The 24,922-nt window shown below is 45.4% G+C and overlaps 1 protein-coding gene across 1 annotated transcript in view; it reads right to left on the bottom strand.

Moving 5' to 3' along the window:
- Window positions 1-201: 201 nt before the first annotated feature.
- The window catches only part of PDE2A (phosphodiesterase 2A), a 222,336-nt gene continuing 197,615 nt past the window's right edge, over window positions 202-24,922 (bottom strand). Inside the window, exons 21-31 of the mRNA XM_032955406.2 lie at window positions 23,654-23,776; window positions 19,636-19,706; window positions 16,451-16,573; window positions 15,740-15,827; window positions 13,399-13,446; window positions 13,198-13,272; window positions 9,307-9,406; window positions 7,995-8,107; window positions 7,818-7,856; window positions 7,589-7,695; window positions 202-4,975 (exon numbers count right to left, since the gene is read on the bottom strand). Of these exons, the coding sequence (XP_032811297.2) occupies window positions 4,576-4,975; window positions 7,589-7,695; window positions 7,818-7,856; window positions 7,995-8,107; window positions 9,307-9,406; window positions 13,198-13,272; window positions 13,399-13,446; window positions 15,740-15,827; window positions 16,451-16,573; window positions 19,636-19,706; window positions 23,654-23,776 (1,287 nt within the window). The 3' untranslated portion in view covers window positions 202-4,575. The remainder of the gene's footprint in view (window positions 4,976-7,588; window positions 7,696-7,817; window positions 7,857-7,994; window positions 8,108-9,306; window positions 9,407-13,197; window positions 13,273-13,398; window positions 13,447-15,739; window positions 15,828-16,450; window positions 16,574-19,635; window positions 19,707-23,653; window positions 23,777-24,922) is intronic.

Genomic DNA, 24,922 nt, shown 5'->3' with positions numbered 1-24,922 from the left:
GGCCCGAGCGGAGATTATCACGATCGATCGTGTCGCTGGCAGCGAAGAAGAAGAAAGAATAAATGCGACCCGTGGAATAGATAAAGGTTTGCCAAAAGGACATTGAACGCAGCGAGCGCTGATATTCATAAGGAATGCTGCGGCGCGCAAAGGAAGAGCGACGCAGAGTGAGAAAAATAGGCAAAAGGATTTTAGACAAAATCCGGTGTAAGGCCCCACACTTTAATACAGTATTTAGTTATGTACAGATCCATCACCATAACTTAACGAGCAGGTGCAAACGTAGCTTGTTCCCCCCCCCCCCCCGTACATATAGACAAATAATTAAAACCGAGTAAAAAATATATAACGCAAAGCATCAAGAACAAGCATACCAATCACCAAAAATTATATATACTCCCAGCAAGTTGTGTCATAACACTGTAGGAATTTTAACTCTTAAACAATAGTCCAAAATAGGAAAACTATCAATTAAAAGCGTGTAATCCTACAAACCGAAGGTATAGATCTGCTTTGCTTTATGTACACTATGTAAATATTCTGTACATATCACGACCGCAGCCAATGGTGAAATAATGAAGTATCATCTTCTGTTTAGAGAGCGACAGAGCGCGTACTAAATATGAAGAGCAGAATTCGTTTCACTCCTCGTGTTATGGATCTCAATCGACTGGCTTACATAACGCGACACTGCAATGCACGCCCGATGGCACGAACAGTGGCGAGAGAGAAAAAAGGCATCGTTCTGGCTCCACTTTCGTCGTCTCTGTTGCTGCTGTTGACTGCACATTTAAAGACTTACCCGGTGTGCCAGAGAAAACACCATCAGCCAGAGGGGGAAATATATATATACATATGCGTGCAAGCTAAAATTTGTGATAATATATGCACATGTGTGTATTTAGGCAGGAACCCCACGCTTGCGTTTCATGTCAAGGCATCATCGTCATCATTGTCATCGAGATGTCACCTTGACATGCAAAGCATGCTGGGACTCCCTATCGTGATTTTTTTTTTGCTATCTCAACACCGGTTTTTTTTGTTGTTATTGTCGCACGCATTGCCATCAAACCTCGACGGGCTGACTCGGGCGACGACGCAACTCTGCGGATTATTGCAGATTCTTTTTTTTTTAAACGTACGATGCCAAAAAAAATGTATCTATCCGGGGGAATTATTCGCCAACATTCTAATCACGTGCAGCAGTGCCACAGCTCGTGCAGTGAGGAAGGCAGAAACAACAAGACTGGGGGAGGAGGCATCACGTCGCACTCTCCATTTCAGACGCGCAAATATGGAAGCTGTGCCGAATCTGGCCACGTGATGAATATTCATTTATCTCAAAGTTTTAGTTTAGTGTTTTTGCCAAGGGCACGCGGTTGTCACGTCAGCAGCAAAAGTCGTTGCTCTTCGGTGGAGTTTTCCGAATTGTATGCAATTGCGTTGCGGGTTTGTCGGTAGAGGCCATCTTCTTCAACCTGTCACGAAGGGATATCCAACATCAATATTTATTGTGAAAACAGACTCTCTGATCAATGTTGGCACAATTAAAACAAATACGTTTTAGTCGCATTAGCCTTGTAGCCACATTAACATCGGGTTGATGTTTATGTTATTGTTGTGATAAACGGGGGATCTCCCTTGCAAACTAACGGGATAAATGGCTAAACGGGACTTACTGCGTGACAAAATAAACATCGATTGATAGCCTGCTGGCCTTTTCGATACAATATTATCCAGCAGCATTTGTTTAAAATACGCCAAATTTTAACTGGCTTTGACCTTGTGGTTACTCATCAGCAGAGTTCGACTTTTAAAATGTATTATGCTGAACAACATTAGCTCAGAAATCCAATGGTCTGATGGACTAAAAGGTATTTGTTTTGTGTTGAGAGGCAAGCAGATGTTTGTTTATTGAATGCATTACGTCATAATTCTCCACAAAAGCACGTCAGTACATTTGTATGGGTTGTCATTATTCATTTTACAAATTTGTATTCTAAAACTAAAACCAGATCGTCGGGCAATCAATCATAATTGCAACATACTTACTCTGAGCATATTTCTTCCGTACAGGGACATTAAGAGGAAAGCTTTGGGCTCAAGGTAGAAAGGAAACATGCACAACTACAAATGTCGCTGCATGGTACAAAAGTCTCTGGATGCAATAACTGTCAGATGCTTGTCAATGTCTCAAGTTAAGGTAGATTTTTTTTCGCCAACCCATTTCCTTTTCAATTGCTGCTGCAGAAATGTCACATCGCGCTTGGCATTGCTAATGCCCATGCCGCCAAACACCGGTGCCAGTTCTTACATTCTGAAAGCAAAAATCAAATCCCATAAACAAGAGTTTAATGTCCATGAAGGTAAAGAAAACATCAAAGGTAAAGCAGCAGTCATCTACACAGAACTAGAGTTTTGGGAAAAAAATGCGAAATAAAGCTTCCACATGGCCACGTGAAATGTACTTTAAAAATATTTAGCCCATATTTATATACAGCTATAAGCACGTTTAAGATCGCATCTGCGTTCCAGAATCGCAAGATCATGCCCAACGATTCTGAAACTCAGAATTTAAAAACGTGATGTTAAAGCAGCGCAATCCGAGTCAATTTCGTATTTTTATTTTTTCAGTGGATAAATGCCTGCAGTGGCACTTGGTGAACACGTTGATCAGAAACACTGAGGAAACCTCCCTCACCAAAGACCCCTCCATCATCCGAGGACCCGTCCCTCTGCAAGGAGCCCCTCACTCACTGAAGCCCCCCCCCCCCCCACCGAAGAATTCAGAATCAGAATATTTATTCAAACTGGAGGAATCCGATGGGTTATAAACCAGTTTGTTCACAGATGTCCAGTACATCACTCCCTCACCAAAGGCCACTCCCTTGAAGAGGACCCCCTTCCTGACCAGGTTAATCCACTTCAGGCTTCAACGGATAGAATTAAAACATTAACGTTCAGCAAAAACAATGCTATATAAAGATAATTTAACAACTGAAAAGTCAACCCTTAATGGAAAGTCTGGTTTTTCGTTTTAAATTATCAATATGTAATTTAACGTCAATAATTGCAGATTCAGAATTTCTCCATAGCTTTACAATCTACGTAGTTGAATTTTAAGTATACACATTGTTCTTGTATAGTAAATGTAATGTATATACAAATATCACCCGCATAGCCATACAGAGTGTAGGGGCAAGTGCTGTTCGCAAGTGCCTATCAAGGTACTTATATTCGGCATGGTGCATATGTGGGTGGTGTGGTCAGCAGTATGGCCCGCTGCTCTTGTCTCCCCAGTGTTGATGTTCACGCGTGGTACAAGATGCGCACTTAAGGCCCGAGCCCATGGATTGGTTGAGACACCACTCGCCACCGATGTAAGCCATGGCTAAGAGTCGATGAACGCGGCTCGTTTGTAGCACGAATCACGTTGCCGCAGCTTCCCACAGTCTTTAAAGTAGTACATGTTCACCCTCCCCCTCTATGCGGGTTCGGTTTGTGCGATTTCGCGCTGGATATGCGGCGAACCCATTTATACCCAAAATTCGCTATGCGGTGCGGATGTGGGACAACGTTGTGCGTGTACTGTGTGTGTGTGTAATGTGTGTGTGTGTACTGTGCGCGCTACTCGGCAGAGCCGTCTCCTTGTGGGGTCTCGCTTTGTGCGGTCCTTTTGTTGGAACGCATCTACGACTACCGCATAAAGCGAGGGAAACCGGTATACGGGGGAGATGTAATATTGGTCGGACCTGTCACAATAATTTACACAAATACACGCCGCACCCACCCACACACACACGTATTTACACGCATATTCTTCTGATTGTGATTCAATCTCATTAACACCTTCACTAATTCCATGACGTGTTTCGGGGGATGCCTACTGTGTTATGGGATGTCGTCCCTAGGTGCCACTCAATTGACAAATTATCACATTGCATAGGTAGTGTTTTTCGTGTTTTTTTATATATATTTTTTATATTTTAAATGAGAATTGTTTTCCCAAAAATCTTTGTTTAAAAATGTTCAAAGACACGTACACGGATACATGTAAGCATCATATCAGCACAAAAGACAAATCCCAAATTCCAGCTCGCAACATTTTGCTTTGAGTAGCGACGTGTGTGCAATTTAGAAAATAAATAAAAATATGTGCATCGTTCACAAAATGTGTCCTTTTCAAACGTGTTTTAAACCCCTCCCCCCCCACACACACACTCGATAAAATCTATATAAAGGCATGGCAAGAAAAGCACTGGGATATTCACGACCGTGACCAAACAACGATGACAACAAGCATGAAAGACGTTTCACCTTTCCAGCAGTGAGAACGAAATGTGGTGGGGGGGGGGGGGGGGGGTGGAGAAACCGGGCTATATTTTTTTGTGAATTAATATCGTAATATATTATATCTTTGTAATTTGTCCTTTTTGATATTTCCTTATATTTTTACATGTTAAAAAAAAAAACACCCGCACGGAACAATGTCTCTCTTTTGCTGTTGCTGCTGTTGTAACACTTTCTTCATTTTTCTTCTTCTTCTGTCTTCACCGCTCTACGACGCTGCCCCGTTCAACTTTCTCTGCCCGTCTGGTGGTGGTGATGGGGGGGCACCTCGACCCTGGCCCCGGCCCTCGTGCCGTTGACGCTGCCCGGCGGTCCGCCCCGAGGCCCGCGCACCGCCTCCTCATCCCCCCGCTCCTCCTCCTCCTCCTCCTCCGTCGCAGTCGCCGCCGCCGCCGCCACGCCGTTGTGGCTCCGCTTTGGCACGGGGCTGCTCGACGCCTGCTCGCCGGCGTCCTCGGCGCCGCTGTCGAAGATGCCCTCGAGGTCCTCGTCGAGGAAGTCCAGCGAGTTGTCGCTGGGCAGCCCGCGGATCGTGAACTTGTGCGACACGCGCATCCAGTGCTCCTTGTTGGCGGCCACGCGCTCGTACAGCTCGGCGGCGCCCGGCAGCATGTCCTTGAGCAGCCTGCAAAACCGCGACACACACCACACACGCCACACCCTCGCGGTCGGCTCCTCTTTCAACGTCTGCGGAAACGTCGACGCTCGGGGAGACAAAGGCGGCCGGGCGTCGTGCTGGCCCACCGCACCCCCCTCTCGTGTGCCGTTCCAACATCCACAGGGTGCTCGCTAACAGCACTTGCCCCAACAGTCTGTTGAGGCTGTACGGGGGGGGGGGGGGATCTTTGTACTGTGTGTTGAACTTCTTTCGCGCCGTACGTAGCCAACCGTACCAAATCTTAAGTGCAGGGGAAGGACAACAAACTAAACACACACAAAAAAATCAGTTCTAAATGGCGACGAGTTCGCGTTGCAAGTGTGTGCCGGACGTGCCCCAGGGAAATCGACCTTTGGGCTGCTTCTGCGATCAAACACCCCGGGGTCCTGGTGCGGCTACGATTTCAGAGTTCAGGCTGCCAAGTGAAGTGACACATGGAGGGACCCCCCCCCCCCCGGGGGCGTGGTAATAGTTACCACTGCTGGGGTTGGGGGCATGATGGATGGTGCGCTTGGTGAAATATAAAAAAAATTTGAGCAAGCGAGCCGCGGTGCATTGAGAGGTTTGTGTGAGCGTCGTACGCACGCATGGCACTTGCAACTTGAGAACAATAGAATGGGATCGATAAAATTGCCGAAAAGTGGTTTCATTAATCAAGCGGGGCTATTGTCATGGCGTTTCCCATGGCACGTTAATTGTGTGACGCCGAGACCCAGAGGGAGCGTGAAAGCTTAAAAAAAATGGCATCTGTCAAGAACGCGGTAAACAACACACATCACGTTTCGCCAATTTGCCCTGGGCACATCAGCTTTCCCACGCAAGGAACCCGCGTTATCAAATACAGTTATTTTCCACGGATAACTTAAAAAAAAAATTGGTCATTTGGTATTTAACTAATTTTCTCCGACTCACACTACTTACCATGTGGAGTCATTTTTTCGTTTACATCGTTGGGAAATAACGACGAAATTGAAATCTCCACACGGTAACCCCACAATTTGTCCCATCACCCTTGCTCTCCTGTCCTCCACGCGCTCTCCCATAACCATTGCTCTACAGTACTCCACACACTCTTCCATCACCCTTGCTCTCCAATACTCTACACGCTCTCCCATCACCCTTGCTGTCCAGTCCCTTTCATCTGCCCTTACAAGCTGTAGTTCTGAACCACTCCCAGAAGATGGTGTGGATTCTCCACCGTACCAACAGCACTGTACGATTTTCGTTGGTCTCTCATTCAAACTTGAGCATCAAAACATTTCAAACGTGCTTTGTATCAGTCCACTTATCTTTTACCTGCATCCAGCCGGTGAAATGTTGCATTCCTTGGGGAGGCTTTCATGCAGATCATGGCCGATGATGAAGACTATGATACGTCTATGAAATTACAATGACATTCTGTGGAGCGTTTTTTTTTCAGTTATCCCTGCTCTTTTTGTTTTACTGCTCTACGTTATTTACACCAATTGTAATCTGATTGTCCCGTTGGCACCTGGACAACAGTCGAATCACAGTCGTTTTCCTCCATCAACCCCGCACAACAAGCATAGGCACAGGCGATGTTTATTTATAGAGACCCACGCGTGACACCATATTCCCTTCTTCTTAGAATGCTCTGCCGTGCACTGGGTGTGGGAAACAGGCAGGAACAATTACGCGTTTGGAGTAAATCGGAGCAGATGCCTGATCAGTGAGCGCACCATTTTCCTAGACATGCATGTCAATCCGGTTGACACAGGATTCCTGAACATTCCGCACTTTGTCCACATCTACCTTGGCGCACTGAGCTCGCATTTTCAAAGAACAACAACAATAATGCATGTAGGGCTTGGTCCTGGACTCGCCATTGTTCCTACCCATCCGCACAGGCAGACGGGTAGTCCGCTACTCAGCTGATCTTCCCAATGTGCCCTCAGAGCTGCCCAAAGTTAAATAATAGACGAAACCCAATTAATTATTCGTACAAATTGTGTGCAGTGATTGGTAATCGGTCTGAGACCATCAACTTGCACGATCAAGACGTCATCATGGCCAAAGCAGTTGATAGCTCCACATCCCGCCAACGCCTTCTATCCCGCACCTCCGATGACCACGGTTGGCTACGTACTGTAAGAAAGAAGTTGAACATTCATACATATCCTCTGCCAGACCTGACGGCTTCTGCACGGTAAAGCACGCGAAGCTCCTAACAGCATCCACACAACCAGGCCTTAGAGGTCTTACCCTGTCAGTCGCCAGACTAGAGGAGACCACGCCACGCTTGAAAACCGGATCCATATCCAAGGATCTCAGCGGTTGCCGGCCGAGTGCTTGACAAGGCAGGAGGAGCCTCAACCTCCCCCGACTCTCCGAGGAACTCCGAGCCAGTTGGCTGATAATACGCACTCAGATGGCAAATGTTGTTGCTTTGCTCTCCAACACACCGGTGCTGCTCTACCAGTAACGAATTGGCATGTTCTGTTTACGTGACAAACCTTACTAATTGGCTGTGTCGGGTGGTGGAGGGTTTAACGACACATTTATATTTTTTCACCATCTATCTAAAAAAAACCCCCATCTATTATGGATGACAATACGTACTTAAAGAGAGGCATGGCGATGTGCTCCATGAAGCTGATCTGTAGCTCAGGGATGTAGGCCTTCTCCCTGTCCATCATCTCGCTCGGCCGATTGCCCATGGCTTTCTCCTGCCGCGGGGGGCGGGGGGGGGGGGGCACCAGACAAACGGTCAATCAATTCGACCCGACGTCCACATTATGCAATTGATTCACTCGCAAAGGGAACGTGATCGATGCGTCGTGTAACCCACCAGATCTCCTTGTGAGAAAAACTCCTTGTAAATCAACTCCTAAAAAAAAGACAAAAAAGACACACACACACACGACATCATCACGAGTGAGTGAACGGCGCACGGTGGCTATCGAAAAGTTCACGTGAATTGTGCAGGTGTGCGTCGTTGACGTGTTCATTAGCGGGGAGGCCTCACAGCGATTTTCCTCGTGGTCTTCCAGCCTTTGGTTTGGTCGGAAAGGTCACACGAGGTCATGAGCAGGCAGAGCAGCAAGCTGTGCTGGTGACCGTTGTCCGGATTGTACCCGGCTGTGGACACAGAAAACATCGACGTGAATGCGTTGTAGAGGAACGTGCATGTTAAACAAAGTCTACATGCTGTGCATAGTTGTGAGCATGATTATCTGTTCATCGGCTACGCATCAAAATTCGAAGTAAACCTCGCAAAAAGTACTCCCCGTTGGGATTAAATAAAGCAATCGATTGTGAAACTACTGCAGACTGAATGTTAAAACAAAGCAACTTTTGTGATAGATTTGCGATACAGGAATGGCGCGAATACCGAACACACTAAACTATTATATCGACGCACGTTTGCTATAATACACGACGATATTTTGAGGCCCAAAATCTATGTGCCCGGAGGATCTGTGGCCAACTGTCTGCACTGGCTAAAGGCTCAGTGGGCCCCGGTATATGGGTCACGTCAGAGTTTTGTGGGTCCCTGGAGATATATAGGCCCTTCGCTGGGGTTGTGCCTAAAACAATCAGCAATCCACTGTGTCTCTGAGTTACAACTCGGCAGAAGTTGCCACGTGAGAATTGTAAGACATGGCTGCCACATGAGCCCGCAGTCACATGTGTGGCACCAGGTTGTTGACGTTTGAATATCCTTCATGCTGGTATTGCGTAACAGCTTGTAAAACAAAAACAAACATCAATTACCCATGACCCCACTGAATGTGCACTTACGGTTAAAGTTTAATGCGAAATGATCATGCATGGGATTGGCCAAACATCCGAATGCAGGACTCTCATAAGTAAAGAGCATTGAGCACTCAGTGAAACGTTTCTGGTGAATTACTGGACCAGTTTATTATTGTCGACAAACAATAAAATAATTTACAGCCCCCTGTCAACTCACTGCTCGATGAAGGCCTCAATGTGCTGTTGACTTTGGGGATTTTTTGACCATACTCCAAAAATGCTTATCAGTTGCTGGTTCTTACCATTAAAATCGTTACAATTATTTGTTCAATCCAAATTTAAATAGACTTCATAATGCTAAAAAACACCCATACAAATTCAATGCTATGAAATTAATCGTCTTTGGTAGTTCTACAGCATCTAATTACGGTTGCATATGAAGATACTGCTGGATGGCAATGCCAGATTAGTATATCTGTGGCAAACTGCTGAATTGTACTTGGAATCCAAGTATCTCGATGTTCTATATGGAACATCTGCAAAACAAAAAAAAAGGTGCATCGCTCTTCCCGTCACGATACCATCGGCTATTTTCCTCAGGTCCTTGAAGATGCGGAGGTGGTGAGCGAGGTCTGTAGCCAAGATTATGTCCCTCATAAGGTCCAGCATCCTCTGGTACTCCTGTGTTTTAGGGTCAAAGGTTAAAGGTGCAGAGGCCATAGGGCGATGTGAATACCGAGTGGCATGCATTTGGAAGGACGTTTTGCCCAACCGGGTGAAACATTTTTTTAAATTGTTGGAAAATTGAGCAATTTTTAAGGGCGTTTTTACGTGTACGCAAAATAGGTTAAAATATGAAAGGGAATACAAAAACAAACCCACAGAAGTCAGCGGAAAACTTTCTCAAAAGGTCACATTGCAATACATTCTGAATAAAGTATTGCCATTACACATATTACATTGCTCCATTGCTTTTAAAAACGATAACAAACGTATATCACTTGAGTTTACAAGAATGAATTTTAATCAGGTAATAAATACACTCCACACTCTTCCATAAAAAAAAAGTGTGAGCTTATTGCCTTGGCTGCAATCAAAACTTTCAGGTTGTATATTTTAATAACTTGAACTTAAGTGGATCATACATCAATAGAAAACACAATAATGGAACGTAGCAATATATAAATATATCCAACTAGTCTGTTTATTATATAAATCTATCCAACTAGTCTGTTTATTATGCCGGATCGTGAGAGGTTATATCTGTGAATATCACTCGAACCTTTTTTTTTCACCGAGAGCATTTCACTTGATCTCTGATCTTTTAATCTCAAACGCATTTCCAGAACACGTACAAAACGGCCAAATGATTATTTCTGATTAAAAAAAAAAACATTCTCCAGCATCAGCCAATAATTTCAAAGAGCAGATCGTGTAGGAATTGACAAGATTTAAAAGCGTGGACCTTGGTGACTGACCTTTTGACTTGAAAAGTTATCCCAGATGAGACACGGTGGTCACGGGCCTATCAGTGTGGATTTCATCTAAGATTGGGCCAATGATTGCGGAAGGTGCTAACGGGTGCACAGGCACACAGTTGATCACGTCCTATTCGCATTGGCAGAGAGGAGAAGCTATGAATCAATATGGCATATCCAGCATTATATTTCTAGAGCTGTGCCGGTAGATACTACACATATATGAGGGTGATCCAAAAGTCACGACACATAGGGTTATATTTGTTTGAACAAATGTTCAAACAGACTCATATTAACATTAATGCACGCATGAGTTATTGTTTTAAATGAATTTAGGACTTGTTTTTTATTCATCAATTAATTTTTGTCTCAATTCATTCAGGGTTCTAGGTGGAGTTTTGTAAATCACGGATTTTGTGGTTACTCCACAGGAAGAAGAACAATCTTTATTAATAATGATACATGAAAGATTTACTTAAAGAATAATCGATGTTTTAATGCCAGTGTTAAAATAAATTAAATAACTCGATGTGTTCTGACTTTTGGGCCACCCTATGTATAAATATAAATATCATGGACAGATAACATGTCATGTAGTGAACTGCCACAAGGTATGCTGAAAAATCCACACTGAGATCTAAGTAATTAATTTATTATTCAATAATACCATCCTTTGGGAAAGTACTATTTTTAAAGTGAGAATAATTGTTGCCCCAAATCTAATATTCCACCTACATACATTTTTTTCTAAGTTTACAATCGTTTAACTATCTTTTTTCGTGAATCAACAACAGGATACATTTATATTTCAGACAATTCTGTAATTTTTGTCTTTTTTCTAATTTTATGATTATTGTGCTGCAATATCACGTCATGATGAGAGGAAGAATCCATTATCATGTCGCTCAGAACAGCACAATGCTCTCCGTTAGAGAAACTGAACACAGAACCCGATGTATTATGGAACTACTTCTGAAACCCTGTTAAGTGACTTCTGGTCTACACGTTAGAGAGTGGCACTGTAGCCTTGCTGCAGAGAGCAATGATCATCGTAGAACATTGAAAAATGTAAAATTACGGCTCAGAACTGGAATCTATCCAACCTTAGTGCAGAACCATATTTAAAGTGAAATTTTTTTTGTTGTTGTGTGTGTGTGTGTGCACATTGTTATTGGTGATCAGGCTGGGGCCCATCACCTCAATGCATTTAAGAACCTGGTTTAGTCACAGGTGGTTGCCTGGATATGAATCCATAATCTCAGCGGTGCCAGCTCAGCCCTCTGACTTCTGAGCCACCAGGCCATATTCTCCCCCCCCCACCCGTACCATCACCGAAGCTTTAATTCGCAACGTTCAAGTGACACGTGCAAGCAACATTTTCCACAGACGCGTTCATAAAGAGGGCTGCTGCGAAACGTCTCCTCATCGTTAGCGTGTCGTGACATTAACTTCTAGAAGCAGCTTTAGTAACGAGAGCACTCTGAGGGATGTGAGGACGGGGGGTGGTGGTGGTGGGGGGGAAGTGTGCAAAACGTGAAGAAATAATCATTGCTGTTGATTCTAGCCGACGATTTGGGCGGAGCGAGGCATTTAAACAAAAAAAAAATTGTCCGACTGCATTAGGCCGAGCGCCGGGCGCGAGAATTAAAGCTCGCGGGAGGGCGCACTGCCAAACCCCAGAGTCCGCGCGTCGGCCGTGAGGCCGTCGCCGAGTGAGCGTGCGCGGCTTCCGCAAAGCCTCGCCACTGGACGGGTCATCATTCCGTGAAGCGATGCTTTTACTGCAGCCTGGGCGCACTTTCTACGACCGCACTGGAAAAAATATGGCGAAATCGTTTCCGGCCTCCGCTGCAACGTTGTGTGCATAAAGCAAGCAAGCAATTAATTAATTAAAGAAACATTCAACAAAAATTACGGGCTGACGTTAGCCATGAGTTGCTGTGTTCATAACACCGTGCGCTAATCACTACAAACGCCTTTCCCCGCACACAAAAAAGACAAATATCGCCCGAATAGCCTGCAGAGACTGTCGGGGCAAAGGCTGATTTGCGAGCGCCTATTAAGGTCGCCGCGCCACATTGAGTAGTAATCGCTCGAGATGTATTTCGCAGGAGGTGCGGTTTCAATGATAAATGAGAACGTATCATTCATGGTGTGGCCAGTGTCGTGCGTGCCCTGCCGCCACCTTCGTTAACCCAGTGACGATTTTTTTTTTCCCACACTGCGCCAGGTGCAATTTTTGTCTTTAAGATTTAAGTCAATCAGGTTCAGATATTCACCGCTGATGTTGGCCGTGGCCCGAAATCTAACCCAGGTTCGCAATACGCCAAACTAATGCACAACTGCTCCGCCCAAAAATTGCGAACGTACAAAAGACAAAGATCCCCCCCGTATAGCCTTCACAGGCTGTTGGGGCAAGTGCTGTTAGCGAGCACCTATGAAGGCCGGCACTGTGGCACACGAGGGGGTGGGTGCCAGCACCACGCCCGACCGCATTTGTCTTCCAAGTGACGATATTTACACACCGCACCAGGTACTCATTTGAGGCCGAGTCGACCTAGGGGAGGCCCGCGACCGGTTCAGGTAATCGTCACTGGTGTAGGCCGTGAGCGGGAATCGAACTCGGGTCACCGGGTTCGTAGCGCAGCATAGCGCTAACCGCTACACCACCGCTCCACCAACAAAAAAACAAAGACACACTAACGCACACACTTGCGCACACAAAACACAACGATTCTTGTACTTGCTCGTGCCCGTGACATTTTATCAAAAGAGCCGTGCAGGTGCGAGTTGTACGCTTGGCAACAATGGATTGCACAGACCGCTGGCTTATTGACTAACAGCCCCGATGTTTGGGTGTCTTATGCGCATGCTGATTGTCGCCGTGTCCCTGTGAAAGTGTGTGTGTGTGTTTGTGTCGGGGCATCAAAAGCGTAGCCGAGTGATAGGCGTGCAGCTGGGGGAAACGGTAAAGTGCAGCGTAATAATTCTCACCTTTCTGGAAAGATTCTCAAGTATATTGCATCCAGCCGAGTTGATAATGGCGATAGCCTGAGCGAAATGATGCCTCTGCGATAAATTGCACGCAATAGGACAAAGAGGTGTGTCAGACGCATCACCGTCAGGGTAATAAAACCCAGCACCATTGCGACGCGTGAGGAAATAATATTTTCGCGACACAAAATTGCTCCGTACCTCCATCACGGAGCCTTCGGAGCTGTACAAAGCAGCAAGGACTGATTTCTGCAAGGAACAAAACCCAAGACAAGGCAAGAATTTAAGGCAGTGCTCATGATAATAATGATAATAATAAACTACCTCAAACACAAATTTTGATTCAAAGCTTTCGTGACTGCAGTAATTCATATTCTTAGCTCTTTCGGTAAAGTCACGTTGAAGGGAAACAATAAAATATATATAACAACAATATATTTTTATATATTTTATTGTTTCCCATCAACGTGACTTTACCGAAAGAGCTAAGAATACCTCAAACACAATTTATTTTAAAAAAAATGTAACACTGGACTGGACTTTATCCTCAAAAGTGACACCAGAAAATAACACGCAGGCGCTTCTGCCACGCAAGGGAAATATGAGGCAGCACACTTTAGAGCAGCGCCACGTTCAAGATGAAGGCAATTAATTGCCTGTAATGAATGTCCTTGTAAACATGCATTGACAATAAATGAACCTCATGCGCAGGACAGGAGCATGCAGCGTGATTTAACAAAGCGTAATAAAACAAAAACAAGGCCAGATGAAATTGCCCCAAATTGTTTTGCTGACCTTGGAAGATTTCATATCATAACTCTGAACCCCCTTTCGTTAGTGGTTGTGTATGATGTTCGTAAAATGTGCGATCATTTTCTCAGAAATGTCACGTGGGTACATAAAAGATGGTAAAAGGTAAAAGGCGATGGCGAGATATTAACTTCCTCGCCTGATATCTTGAAAGTGATGGGTTCGATCCCGACCCTGACGCCTGTATATTTGGAGTTTTCATTATTTTTTTCTGTGGTCGTGTGGATTTTTGTCCGGGTCTTACGGTTTTCCCCTCCACATTTAGAATCAACATCACGCGTCTAGAGTATTTGGCTGCTATAAATTTACACGTCATAAGCCTCTTTGTTGAGCTATCATTTCCCCACAGGTCACTTCTAAAAAAGAGCTACGTAGCTCAGTGGGCCTTACCTGGTAAAAAGAAAAATAGCAGTAGCTAGGCCAGTAGCAGTGGGCCATGGCTGTACAGATCCCCTACTAGAGGGTATATTGGCCTACTCTTCCACACTGGCCACACATATTGGAAGAGGTGGGGGTATCCACACTTCACCTCACCACACAATACCTGCCGATCGAATAACTACCATGCATACTGCTGAGTGGCCAGAGGCGCTGGGGGGGAGGGGGGGGGATTTAAGAACCTTCTAGCAACTGCTACGCCGGGAGATTGAATCGGCAACATCTGAACTGCAAGTCCGGCGTGCCAAACATTCAACCACGGCAGCAGCATCCCCGGTATACAATTATTATTGTGTTGCATGCAAGTTGAACTTCTTTCACACCATACATAGCCAACCGTGCTAAACAGAGGTTGAAATTGATTTACACAGCCATGTGCGTTGAAGGCAGGTAGGGACCAAAATTATGAAAAATTGAGGTGAGCAAGAGCAGAAGTCTGAGAGCTTTGATCATGACAAAATAAACATACCAATGTGCTCAAAGAGGAAAGTTTTCAATGACCTTTGGATAAGAAAAACGTCGACACCGACAAAGAAAACGGAACAAAAGTGGGAATGTGCTCAGAGAAGCATCGAGATATGCGCGCTCCAGATTACACCGAGAGATTCAAGGAAGAGCACACGGGTCAGGGAACAAATGAAAATCAAGAGACATCGCATTGACTTCAGGAAGCTAAGTGGGCTTTCGCCAGGACACACTGCTCGAAGAGATGATGGCCAATGGGCAAGGCCCGCGACAGCACGGCAACCAAAGGGAGAAGAACGACGCCGGCTTGCCGGCAACCGCGGAGATGGAGCGACGAGATGAGCTCGTGCGCGGGCGCGAGATGGATCGTGGCATCGCGGCACCGTGAGAGATGGTGACAAACATGCGGAGACGTTCATCGAGCAGCGGATCGAAGCGGTTAAAACATTGCCGTTGATTGTGCAAAAAGAAAAAAAAAACATTCACACTCACAATGATCACTTCTAGACTAGATATAGGCTTCATGAAAAAGCAAGGCTCGAAAACCCAGTTTGGACACGACTGGTCCGGAACCTGGGTTCGAACCCAGGATTCAACGCGGCTGTTGCTGGCTCAGCGCTCCGGCCACCCGAGTCACCTGGCCGTCTCCTGCGAGTTGCATTTCTTACCCAAAAGACTGCGCCTACAGATTTAAACATCAGCGGTGCAGCTCAGAGGCAATTACTTCGCTACAACAAGAACAGAAAATGTCAGAAGTCGTAGTCGTACAGTCACACGGCGTGTTTCCTTTGGAAAAACATGACCAAATAATGCCCACGGCTGTTCTTACCGAGTCCACTTGGAAGGAATTGTTTGTTCCGCGATGGTCCAGGTCATGGCAGAGACACGAAACAAACAGAGCAAAGATTTCCATGTCCCTAAAAGTAAAAGAAGAGCCAAACAAAATCCTTTAAATGGGGGGGGGGGGGAAGTCAGTGTAACAGCAAACTGTAAAAATGTCATTGCTGCCAAATACTTGTGCACTTATATGATTAGACTCACATAGAACGCTAAACGATAAAATACTAATCATATGTTTTAAACTTAAAACGTCGCGTCTCATCATTCAGACTTTCCTCTCTATCACGTTCCCGCTTCTCTGCTTTTTGTTTTCTCTCAAGCCAAGGGCAGGCCCACGGCTCAAGTTCCCTCCATCTCCATCCGATCCCGCCTCTCCCCTCACCCCGTGACTTCACAACACCGCTCGCTGTACTCAGGTTCTAAAGCCATAACGAGGGAAGGAATTGGCTTTCCCTTGGCTTCGTAAAAAAACAAAATGGTGACAGCAGGGCTCTACATTACACTCGGGACAGGCTTTTCTGTACACAGACCATACGTTTTCTCGTCAGCAGGGTCTAACAGATTGTAAACAAACTTTACAACGCGTGTACCAGCACGCCAAAGCACACACTTGTCAACGCAGACACGATCGCGGTGGCATTGTGGTTCTAGGGGGAATGGCGGTTGCGGTCGTGGCGGTGATGGTAACAATGGTACTGACTGAAGGTATTTTCCCAGATCGAGGTTTTTGTAGAGAAGGTAGCAGAAGTGGGAGACCGAGTAGGCGTGCATCCAGTTGTGATAGGGAGGATCGCGGTATCCCTTGCGGACCATCAGGCACCATCTGCAAAGGTCGGGGGCGTGAAATCCCAGAGGGAAGTTGGGAGGGGGGGTGGAGGGTTAAGAAAGGAAGTACAAGTGATTATTATTTTTTAAGATTTGGCGTAAACTAAATCACGTTAAATATACAAGTACTACTAATTATTTGGTCCTACTGCATTCGCAGTGTTGCACAACAAATGTGTCAATGATGCTGCGTTCTTAAGAGGAAAAATTATACAACAGGTGACATTTCGGGCATGAAAAAGAGCCATTGCTCGAAGTATCAACTATAACATGTTTTTCCTTTTACGGCAGTATTATCGACGAAATGTTTAAAATATATATGAACACGAAACTTAACACACTCATCAGCACCACTTAAAGCTTCACATAACACAATATATATAGAACAGGTGACATATTGGGCATGGAGAAGGGCCATTACCCGAAGCATCAACTATGAAATGTATTTCCTTTTACAGCAGTGTTATTGTTTTTTGTATGTAACAAAAATTACATATTAAACACTACACTCTGTTTTTGTTTCATTCGCCACTGCCAAGATATGGAAAAGCAAGAAGCTGTGGAGTGTCAAAGAATGCAATTATGTGAACACTAAATAAAATGTAAATACTGCAGGAGTACTTCAAAGGCACCGTTTGCGCGTAGCAAATACCCCAGCGAAAGCGAAGAAGATGAATATTTAATGCGTGGTGATTTATAAATATACAAAACAGACACGTGCCATAGTCTATTTCACTTCACATGACACCACAGGGCTCAATGGAGGGAGTAGGTGGTAAGATGCATGTTTTTCTTTTTAAACATTCAGAGCGTTTTTGCTCGTCAAATACACTGGGTTTTTTTCCTTTTTAAACATTTACATGATATTATTATTTGTTTAATAAAACCTTGCTTAACTGGTTTTAAGAAAAAATAAATCACACACCTGGGCAGGTTCTGAGTTGAGTAATCACTTATCATATGGATTAAAAGTTTTTTTTTACAGCCGATTCACTCCTGAAATGAAGGCCTCGACCAATGCAGTGTTATTGACCATACTTCACCACGCTGCTCATCAGGGGTGGCGAGTGAAGGTGGAGGCAGGACCCAGGGGACTTGTTCAGATATAATAATTTTAACTTATAAAGCGCCCTTAAACAACCGTTCTCACCAAGCGATGTGAATCATGACGGCGAATGACTTAAATATCACTTTTTTTTTTACATTGAAGTCGATTTTGAATTTTTTTTTAATGCAGCTGTCGTGCCATCTCTCGAACCCATGTATTACGTGGCAGTGTGCCACTTAGCCCTCCAATCCAAACGCACTCTTCAAAGCGGCCCTCCTTTTAGATGGCCCTGCACATCCTTGTTAAATGTGGCATGAGGCATTATGTTCGAGCTCGTAGCGCACTGGGGCGATGCACGCACACACTTGTCTCAACGTGATGTGAAACATCGCGGAGTACGGAAAATATTTATATATTATGCATTGTGCGGTCGAACACCGTTAAATAAATACCGCTGAAAAACACGACTAAAAAAGGAAAACACGATTTTGTAGGCCGTGAGTTTACAAAAAATTACTCTGTCGGTAACTTGTCAACACATTTCATGTATTCCATACGAATAATAAGACATTCCTTATTGTGATAAAAAGTTGGCTACGTACAATAACTATGTTTAACTACATCGCCGTCAGTTGTGGTCAGTCCACCGCTGGATTGAAGTACACATACACTACACACCATAAAAAAACCCATTCAACTATTAAAGATATTAGCATGATTTCAGATTCCCCACTCCTCCACAAATTTGCTGGTCTTTTTTGCAGTTGTACTCCGGGTAAAGTCATGAGACAATGTGCGTCTATTTGGAAATCTGGCAAAGCGGTACATAACTCGATGTTTTGAGAAAAGACCGAGGAAGGTAATATTCCAGAACGGCTTCTGGCATCCCATTAAATTAGCTCTACATGCTCTGATATGTCCCTGCTATGCGGATCATCACTTGGCAGCCAAAGTGCCATTCCAAAAATCTCAGAGCTGTAATTTCTACAAAATCTAGTTAAAAAAGATGTTACGTGATGGTCAAATGTGTGAAATCACTGGTGAAGAGGCTCAATTAACTTTCTCTACCATAGAACACTTATTAACGATGCACAGCTGAAACCCAGGTTGAAATTCAGGATTCTCAATGGTGTCATCTCCGTGCTCTGACCTCTGAGCCATCTGACCCCCTGCTGTAAATCGCAAAGGTTAATTATCATGTTGCCACGGTGTAATGTTTAGCACACGGGACTGGCAATCCAGAGGTCACCGGTTCAATGTCCAAGCACCACAGCTGTGAGACAATGGGCAAGTTTCTTAAACCCCGCCTACCCACCCAGCAGTACAAATGGGTACATTATATTTGAGATGTTGACTCCTTCGCCTCGTATGGAGGAGGTCGTGGGTTTAATCCCGACCATGACCCCTGCTTATTTGGAGTTTGCATGTCTCTGTCCCCGTGGTAATGTGGATTTTACTCAGGGTCCTCAAGTTTTTTCCTCCACATTTAGAATGATCATGCGTTTCGAGTATTTGGCTGCTTAAATTTCCACATGATAAGTCACTTCGTTCATCTATCATTTGTGGCCAGGTTGCTTCTGAAAAACAGCTATATAGCTCAGTGGACCTTACCCGGCATCTCTCCCACTTCAGTAAAAAACATTTATTGCTGTGGTTGTCACACCTGATGACGATTGTTTGTGTTGCAATCGAAACGTCGTGATTTATTTACATCTATTTTAATTTTTTATTTTATTTTTTATTTATATTATTTTTTCACCTACGTGACTTTACCGAAATAACCAAAGAGTACTTACCTGGTAAAATCGTTTTTTATAGTGATTGGTACGTGCCATGTGGTGGTGTGGTGGGGTGAAGTGTGGGTACTCCCAACTCTTACAAGACGACAGGGAGAGGGGGGAGTACCCGCACGAGCATCTCAAGGGGTTCTCCAGAGCACCTTCGCCGTCAAATTAGCGTGCGTTCGCGAATGTGCTTGCAAATGGCATTTGTACTGCACTGCGTAGAGAGACCTGGTCAGAGTCCGCAGGTCCAGCTTGTAGTTGTTGATGAAACCCATGTCCTCAACCATGCCCAGGATGGCCTGTTCACCACAGGGGAAAAAAAAAAACCGCCCGGTCATCGTGTAAAACCGTGGCCATCTTTGTTGTGTTTTTTTAGTTGTTTGTATTTTCAACAGCAACAACAAGTATAGAAAAGCAAAGGATCGGGATAGACGGTGTCCAGACCACTGGCATAAAACAAGCGTAATGATAGAGGGCCTCTAGTTATGGTTTAGGAATCGATAGAGGAGCAAGAAAAAGGAAAGGGGGGGGGGACAGTAGAAAAAAGAAGAGAGAGATAAAAAGTTAAAGGAAGCGAGTGACAGGCGGTAGGTGGAAAGATGTGATGAGATGCTCAAGTTCGGAATGAGTAGACATAATGGGACCAACGTCTTCCCAGTAACCATTAGCAATGTAGTCAACAGAGCCCCGCGATGATCCAGGTGTGGATACTTCATGCATCAGATTTGGCCGGTTGCTCGAGGGAGGGTAGTTCAACTGTGACCACGTTTGGCTGCAGCGGATCCATGAGAATGTTTTTTTTTTATTTGCTCATCGTAGGCGTGACGGCTCGGGGCCAGCGTGCCGCACGTGTGCTCGCCAGTCTTTGATAATTAGTGGCGCCGTGGTGGTGTGAGGTTAACTACCTCGCCCGGTATGCAGGAGGTCGTGTGTTCGATCCTGACCCTGACGCCTATTGGATATGCGGAGTTTGCGTGTCTCTCACCCTTTGGTTGCGTTGGATTTTTCTCCAGCTGCTCCGGTTTTTCCCTCCACATGAAGAATCAATATGACGTGTTTGGAGTATTTGGCTGCCAGAAATGTCCACGTGATAAACCACTTCGTTGAGCTATGATTTGTAATAGCCAGGTCGCTTCTGTAAAAAAGAGCTATACAGCTCAGTGGGGCCCTTACTTGGTTGAAATAGTTTTAGTTTGGTTTTTTTTGTAAAAGAAATAACGTGACGAACGAGCTAAGCTGTTGCGCGGGAGGAGGGGGGGGGGGGGGGGGAGAAGTGGGAGCCAGCTACAGCTTTCGGTGGCGTGCGTTTACCGGCACTCCATGCCAACACCAAAGCCAGGGCCGACTGGCGCACGCGTGAAGGCAGCCGGGGGCTTGAGATGTATCCGAGCAGTGCCGACCCTCCCTAAGCCAGCAACCGCGTGATTGGAATCCAGGGATAACAGTCGAGCGGTGTTGTGCCGGAATGGAGTGTGTGGACATGAGCGGAGAAGTCGCTCTAATACAAGTGTCAAACAGTTGTGTGAGCACAGGGTCCAGGACACTGCCGGGAGATGTGGAGGACGCTGACCACAAATTGAATATACAAACATGCAAGAGAGTTTCAGGAAGTAAATAGGTTGTGGACAATTATCTTATCGTGGTAAAGAAAACAACTGCATTGGAAACGGGGCAATGACCGCGACACCCAAATGCAGATGTTTCCATTTCATGGCAGACCCACACCGTGTGATTAAAGATACGAGTGCCCTTGTAGAGCAGCAAATAAGAAGAGCGGAGCACTTTTTTTGTTTGCCACTCAGGGTGAAATTAAGTTGAAGAATGAGGCCACAATGTGGTGACAACTGCGGTAGTCACGTGGAATATCTTCTAATAATGTCTTCACGATTCTTAAAGTCATGCACTACTCACCATGCAATTTTGACCAAAATTCCACGTAGATTACCAAATTATTAAAAGTCTCTTGACTTGTGTAAAAAAAATCGTACATCCTTTATTAATGAGCAGGAAGGACCATATTGAGATATCATGATCTCTTTTTACAAAGGAGACCTTGCATAATTAATGATAAGATGAAAATAACATTACATAGCTTCAGGCTTTTCAAGTCCATGGTTTGAAACTTTACGCTTTCTGCTGGCGTTTGGCTGCCAAACTGGCAATGCTCCTGACACTCAAAAGTTCAGCTGGAGCACATTCCCTCGAAGCGACTGGTCACCGCAACCTCATGCACTCCGCTCTGAACTTCACAAAGCTCCACGCGGGAACCCCTCGGCCTGCTCCCCCCCCCACCCCCCCCCCCACCCCCCCCACCTCTCAGCTGGCGTGGCGCATGGTACAGAAAAAATTAAATAATCATACAGTGGCGAGTCAGAAATTTTATTTTTTGTTCTGCAATAGAGCCGATACCATAGTATATAATGGAATGTCTAGAGGAATATCCATTTCTATTTCCATTGTGTTATCGCTGCCATGTCAGGGTCGAAATATTAAAAATTACGCTTTAACCACAAATTACTCAATTAGGAATGTACGCAGGAATCATCACCCCCTGGCAGACTAAATGAGACCCATCCTCGTCTCTTTGAGTTCTCACCGAGTTAAATTTGAAACTTTATGTCACGAGGTGAAGAAACTTACATTCCGATTCATGGCACACAAAAGTGCCCCATGCTGTCCTAGAATAGCGTTGGAAGACGATGTCATAGAACTACATTTGGCCTCTAGCCACACCAGGTACACATATTTAGTATTCCCTGCAGAGTGTTTACAACATGCCACTCAAACCAATATTTTCATTCTCAGGAGGTGTAATTTCCTGAATTAAGGGACACACCTAATATTCATGTATATTTGGTGTGTGTGTGTGTGCAGTTTTTGGTGACTAGGCTGACACCGTAATCTCACAATTTCAGAACCCAGTTCATATGATGAGATCATATGGAAAGGGTGCTCTTTAATTAACAAAAATTATAGAAGTTAAAAGAGGTCTAGGAAGGCACGTACGGTGCAAAAGAAGTTCAATATACATACGTAGATACAGAAAAGGAAGTGCATTGATGACCCAGGAGGATTGGACTGCCAGAGAGTTTCGTGGAACTTAAGACTTTGACCTGGCACGGGAGGATCCGGAGATGTATTGTAATTTACACTCCGGAAAGAGGCGACTATTAATAAGAATCAGAGCAAGTTATGCAGTAAAGTTTGAAGGGTTGGAGAGAAAGGGAGAGGCTGAAACTCCATTTCGAACCCAGGACCTCGGCAGTGCTGGCTCGGTGCACTGCCGTGGTAAAAGTACAGCGGCGCGGCTCTCTGGTGTGCGGGCAGTGAAACTTCACCGAGCCCCATGGGCCGGATTGGTGCGCAAACACGGGGTTGAAGGCACGGGAATGGGGTGGGTGGGGGGGGGGGGCAATTTCAGTCCTTGCTCCAGGGCAGGGGTCAGGGCAACCAAAATAACAAGAGCTATTTCTGTTTCACATTCGGTACCAAAAATTCAAATTTTCAAGAGCCGCCGCAATGCACTGTGGGGGAATACGAGAACGGTGGTGGGTCCTTGATAAATGACGGTGACGAAGCAGCCGCTGAGAGGGCCGCGTGCCACGGCGCCGGAGCCGCGGGTTGCCCGACCGCCTGCTTCGGGACCCATGCCGATCGCCCCACGCCACCCTTGACAGCGGCATCGCCGTTGGCACGAGTCACGTGGCTACCGCGCACGGTTATTATCTTACCTTAAAAGAACGTATATAGCGGCAAGGCGCTTTACGCGGAATTTATAACAATAGCACGCGCGAATGTAATGGCGGAGATGAGGTGAGCGAAATAGGTGAGAGGAAGTAATGGGAAAATCTGTGCTGCGTGAATTCGGTGAAAGCGATAAATGATGGTGAATGCATTGAATGAATGGGGAATGAGTGAGGGTCATACAATGAGAATATGAAGAGGGAAAAGTCAAGGCGGCGGATATGAGGTGGAGATTGAGGGGTTGTGCGGTGAACTCGGGAACATACGAGTGAGTTTTGAGAGCAGAGCGTAAAGGGATGAGCGAAGGTGACCGTTTCATGCGGAGGAGGACGTTTATTCCGGTGAAGAAGGGGGTCGAGAAGAGAAAAAGGAGCTAAAGCATCGACTGAGCACGAGGAGAAGGAACAAAGGAGGAGGGGGAACAGAGGAGGAGGAACGGCCGTATCGTTCTCGACCGGTATACCCGCCAGCCTCGCGCCAGGGTGGCCCGCGCTTAGTTTACCGTAATGGTCTGGTCCTCGCCCAGGGAGCGTGGAGTGTAGGTGAACTTGGCAAAGTCTGGGTGGATGTCCGTCACCGTCTGGATCCTGGAGTTGAGCACCTTGTTCATCTCCTCTGGCGACACCTGGGTTCGTGGCAGATGTAGAAGTTAAAAGGCACTCGGGCCAAACTGTTGAATCGATGAAAATCAATCAATCTTTATCCTCCGTGCCAATATAGCCCTCAAGCAAGGCATCGGTGCACATTACAGCAGAACGGGAACGGTACAGGTGGAGCACGGAACAACAGGAATGAAAAAAGAGACCCATCATATACCCTCAGCCGTGAACACCAACTAAGAGAGTAAACTGCAACCACGCGCAACGAATAGCATGAGAAATGCGAGTAGTAAACAATGTGTCATAAAATATCTTCTTCTTTCGTATGGCTGCTGATGTAGATGCAGAGCAACAGTTACACATTCAGGTGGTCTAGCGAGATAGCCGCGTCAGGAGGGGCGGAGCTTATCGCTGTGACGTCTCCTTCGTATTTGTGGACCGGGGCATTGCGTCGTTTCACGTTGCACGGTCTCTGTTCTGGATGACCACAGTCGCACCACGGCTGCAGAGTTTTCCATTTGTGTATCAGGCATCCGCATAAAATAAATAATAAAGAGGAAAACTGTTTTTTTTTTCTCCCTTTTTAAGATTAATCCTCTGAGAGAAAAAAAAATGACTTATCTTCCAGTAGGAAGGGTATAACATTTTTTTTTTTAATTAATCGATTACAATCCATTGTTACGTCCATACGCATGCATCGGACCGTGCACGCAAGAGTCGATAACTCTACGGTACTCTCAATCAATTTATATTGCGTTCAATGGTTCTCCCATGAGCACCGTGCTGCCACGGGAGACGGCTACAATCACCACAAGGCAAAATACAACAATAATTGACTCTCGAATAGCCTTTTACAACTTCCAATCATAACATGTCACTGAATCGCAATGTAGGCAAAACCGTGAGGAGGCCTCCTCGAGAAGTCTGTCAGTGAACACAGTCCAATAAAACACGGAACGTTGCGTCAACGGCGATCAAAACGGTCGCAACCGAATGCCAACGTTGGCCCAACGTTGGCATTCTTACTGGGGTAATTTTACAAGATGGACATGCAGTAAATGGAAACATTCAACACCGTGAAATAAATTTGGACCATTCTCAATCCACCAATCGATGAAGGCTTCCCCACATCGTGTTTTATCATTTGGGTTGGTGAATGAGGGGGAGGACAT

The sequence above is a fragment of the Petromyzon marinus genome, chromosome 16, assembly GCF_048934315.1.
Source record: "Petromyzon marinus isolate PM22_M1 ecotype Great Lakes invasive population chromosome 16, UKy_Petmar_22M1.pri1.0, whole genome shotgun sequence".
Classification (NCBI taxonomy): Eukaryota; Metazoa; Chordata; class Hyperoartia; order Petromyzontiformes; family Petromyzontidae; genus Petromyzon; species Petromyzon marinus.
Note: the sequence above shows the minus strand (reverse complement) of the source record. Positions and strands in the feature narration are given on the sequence as shown.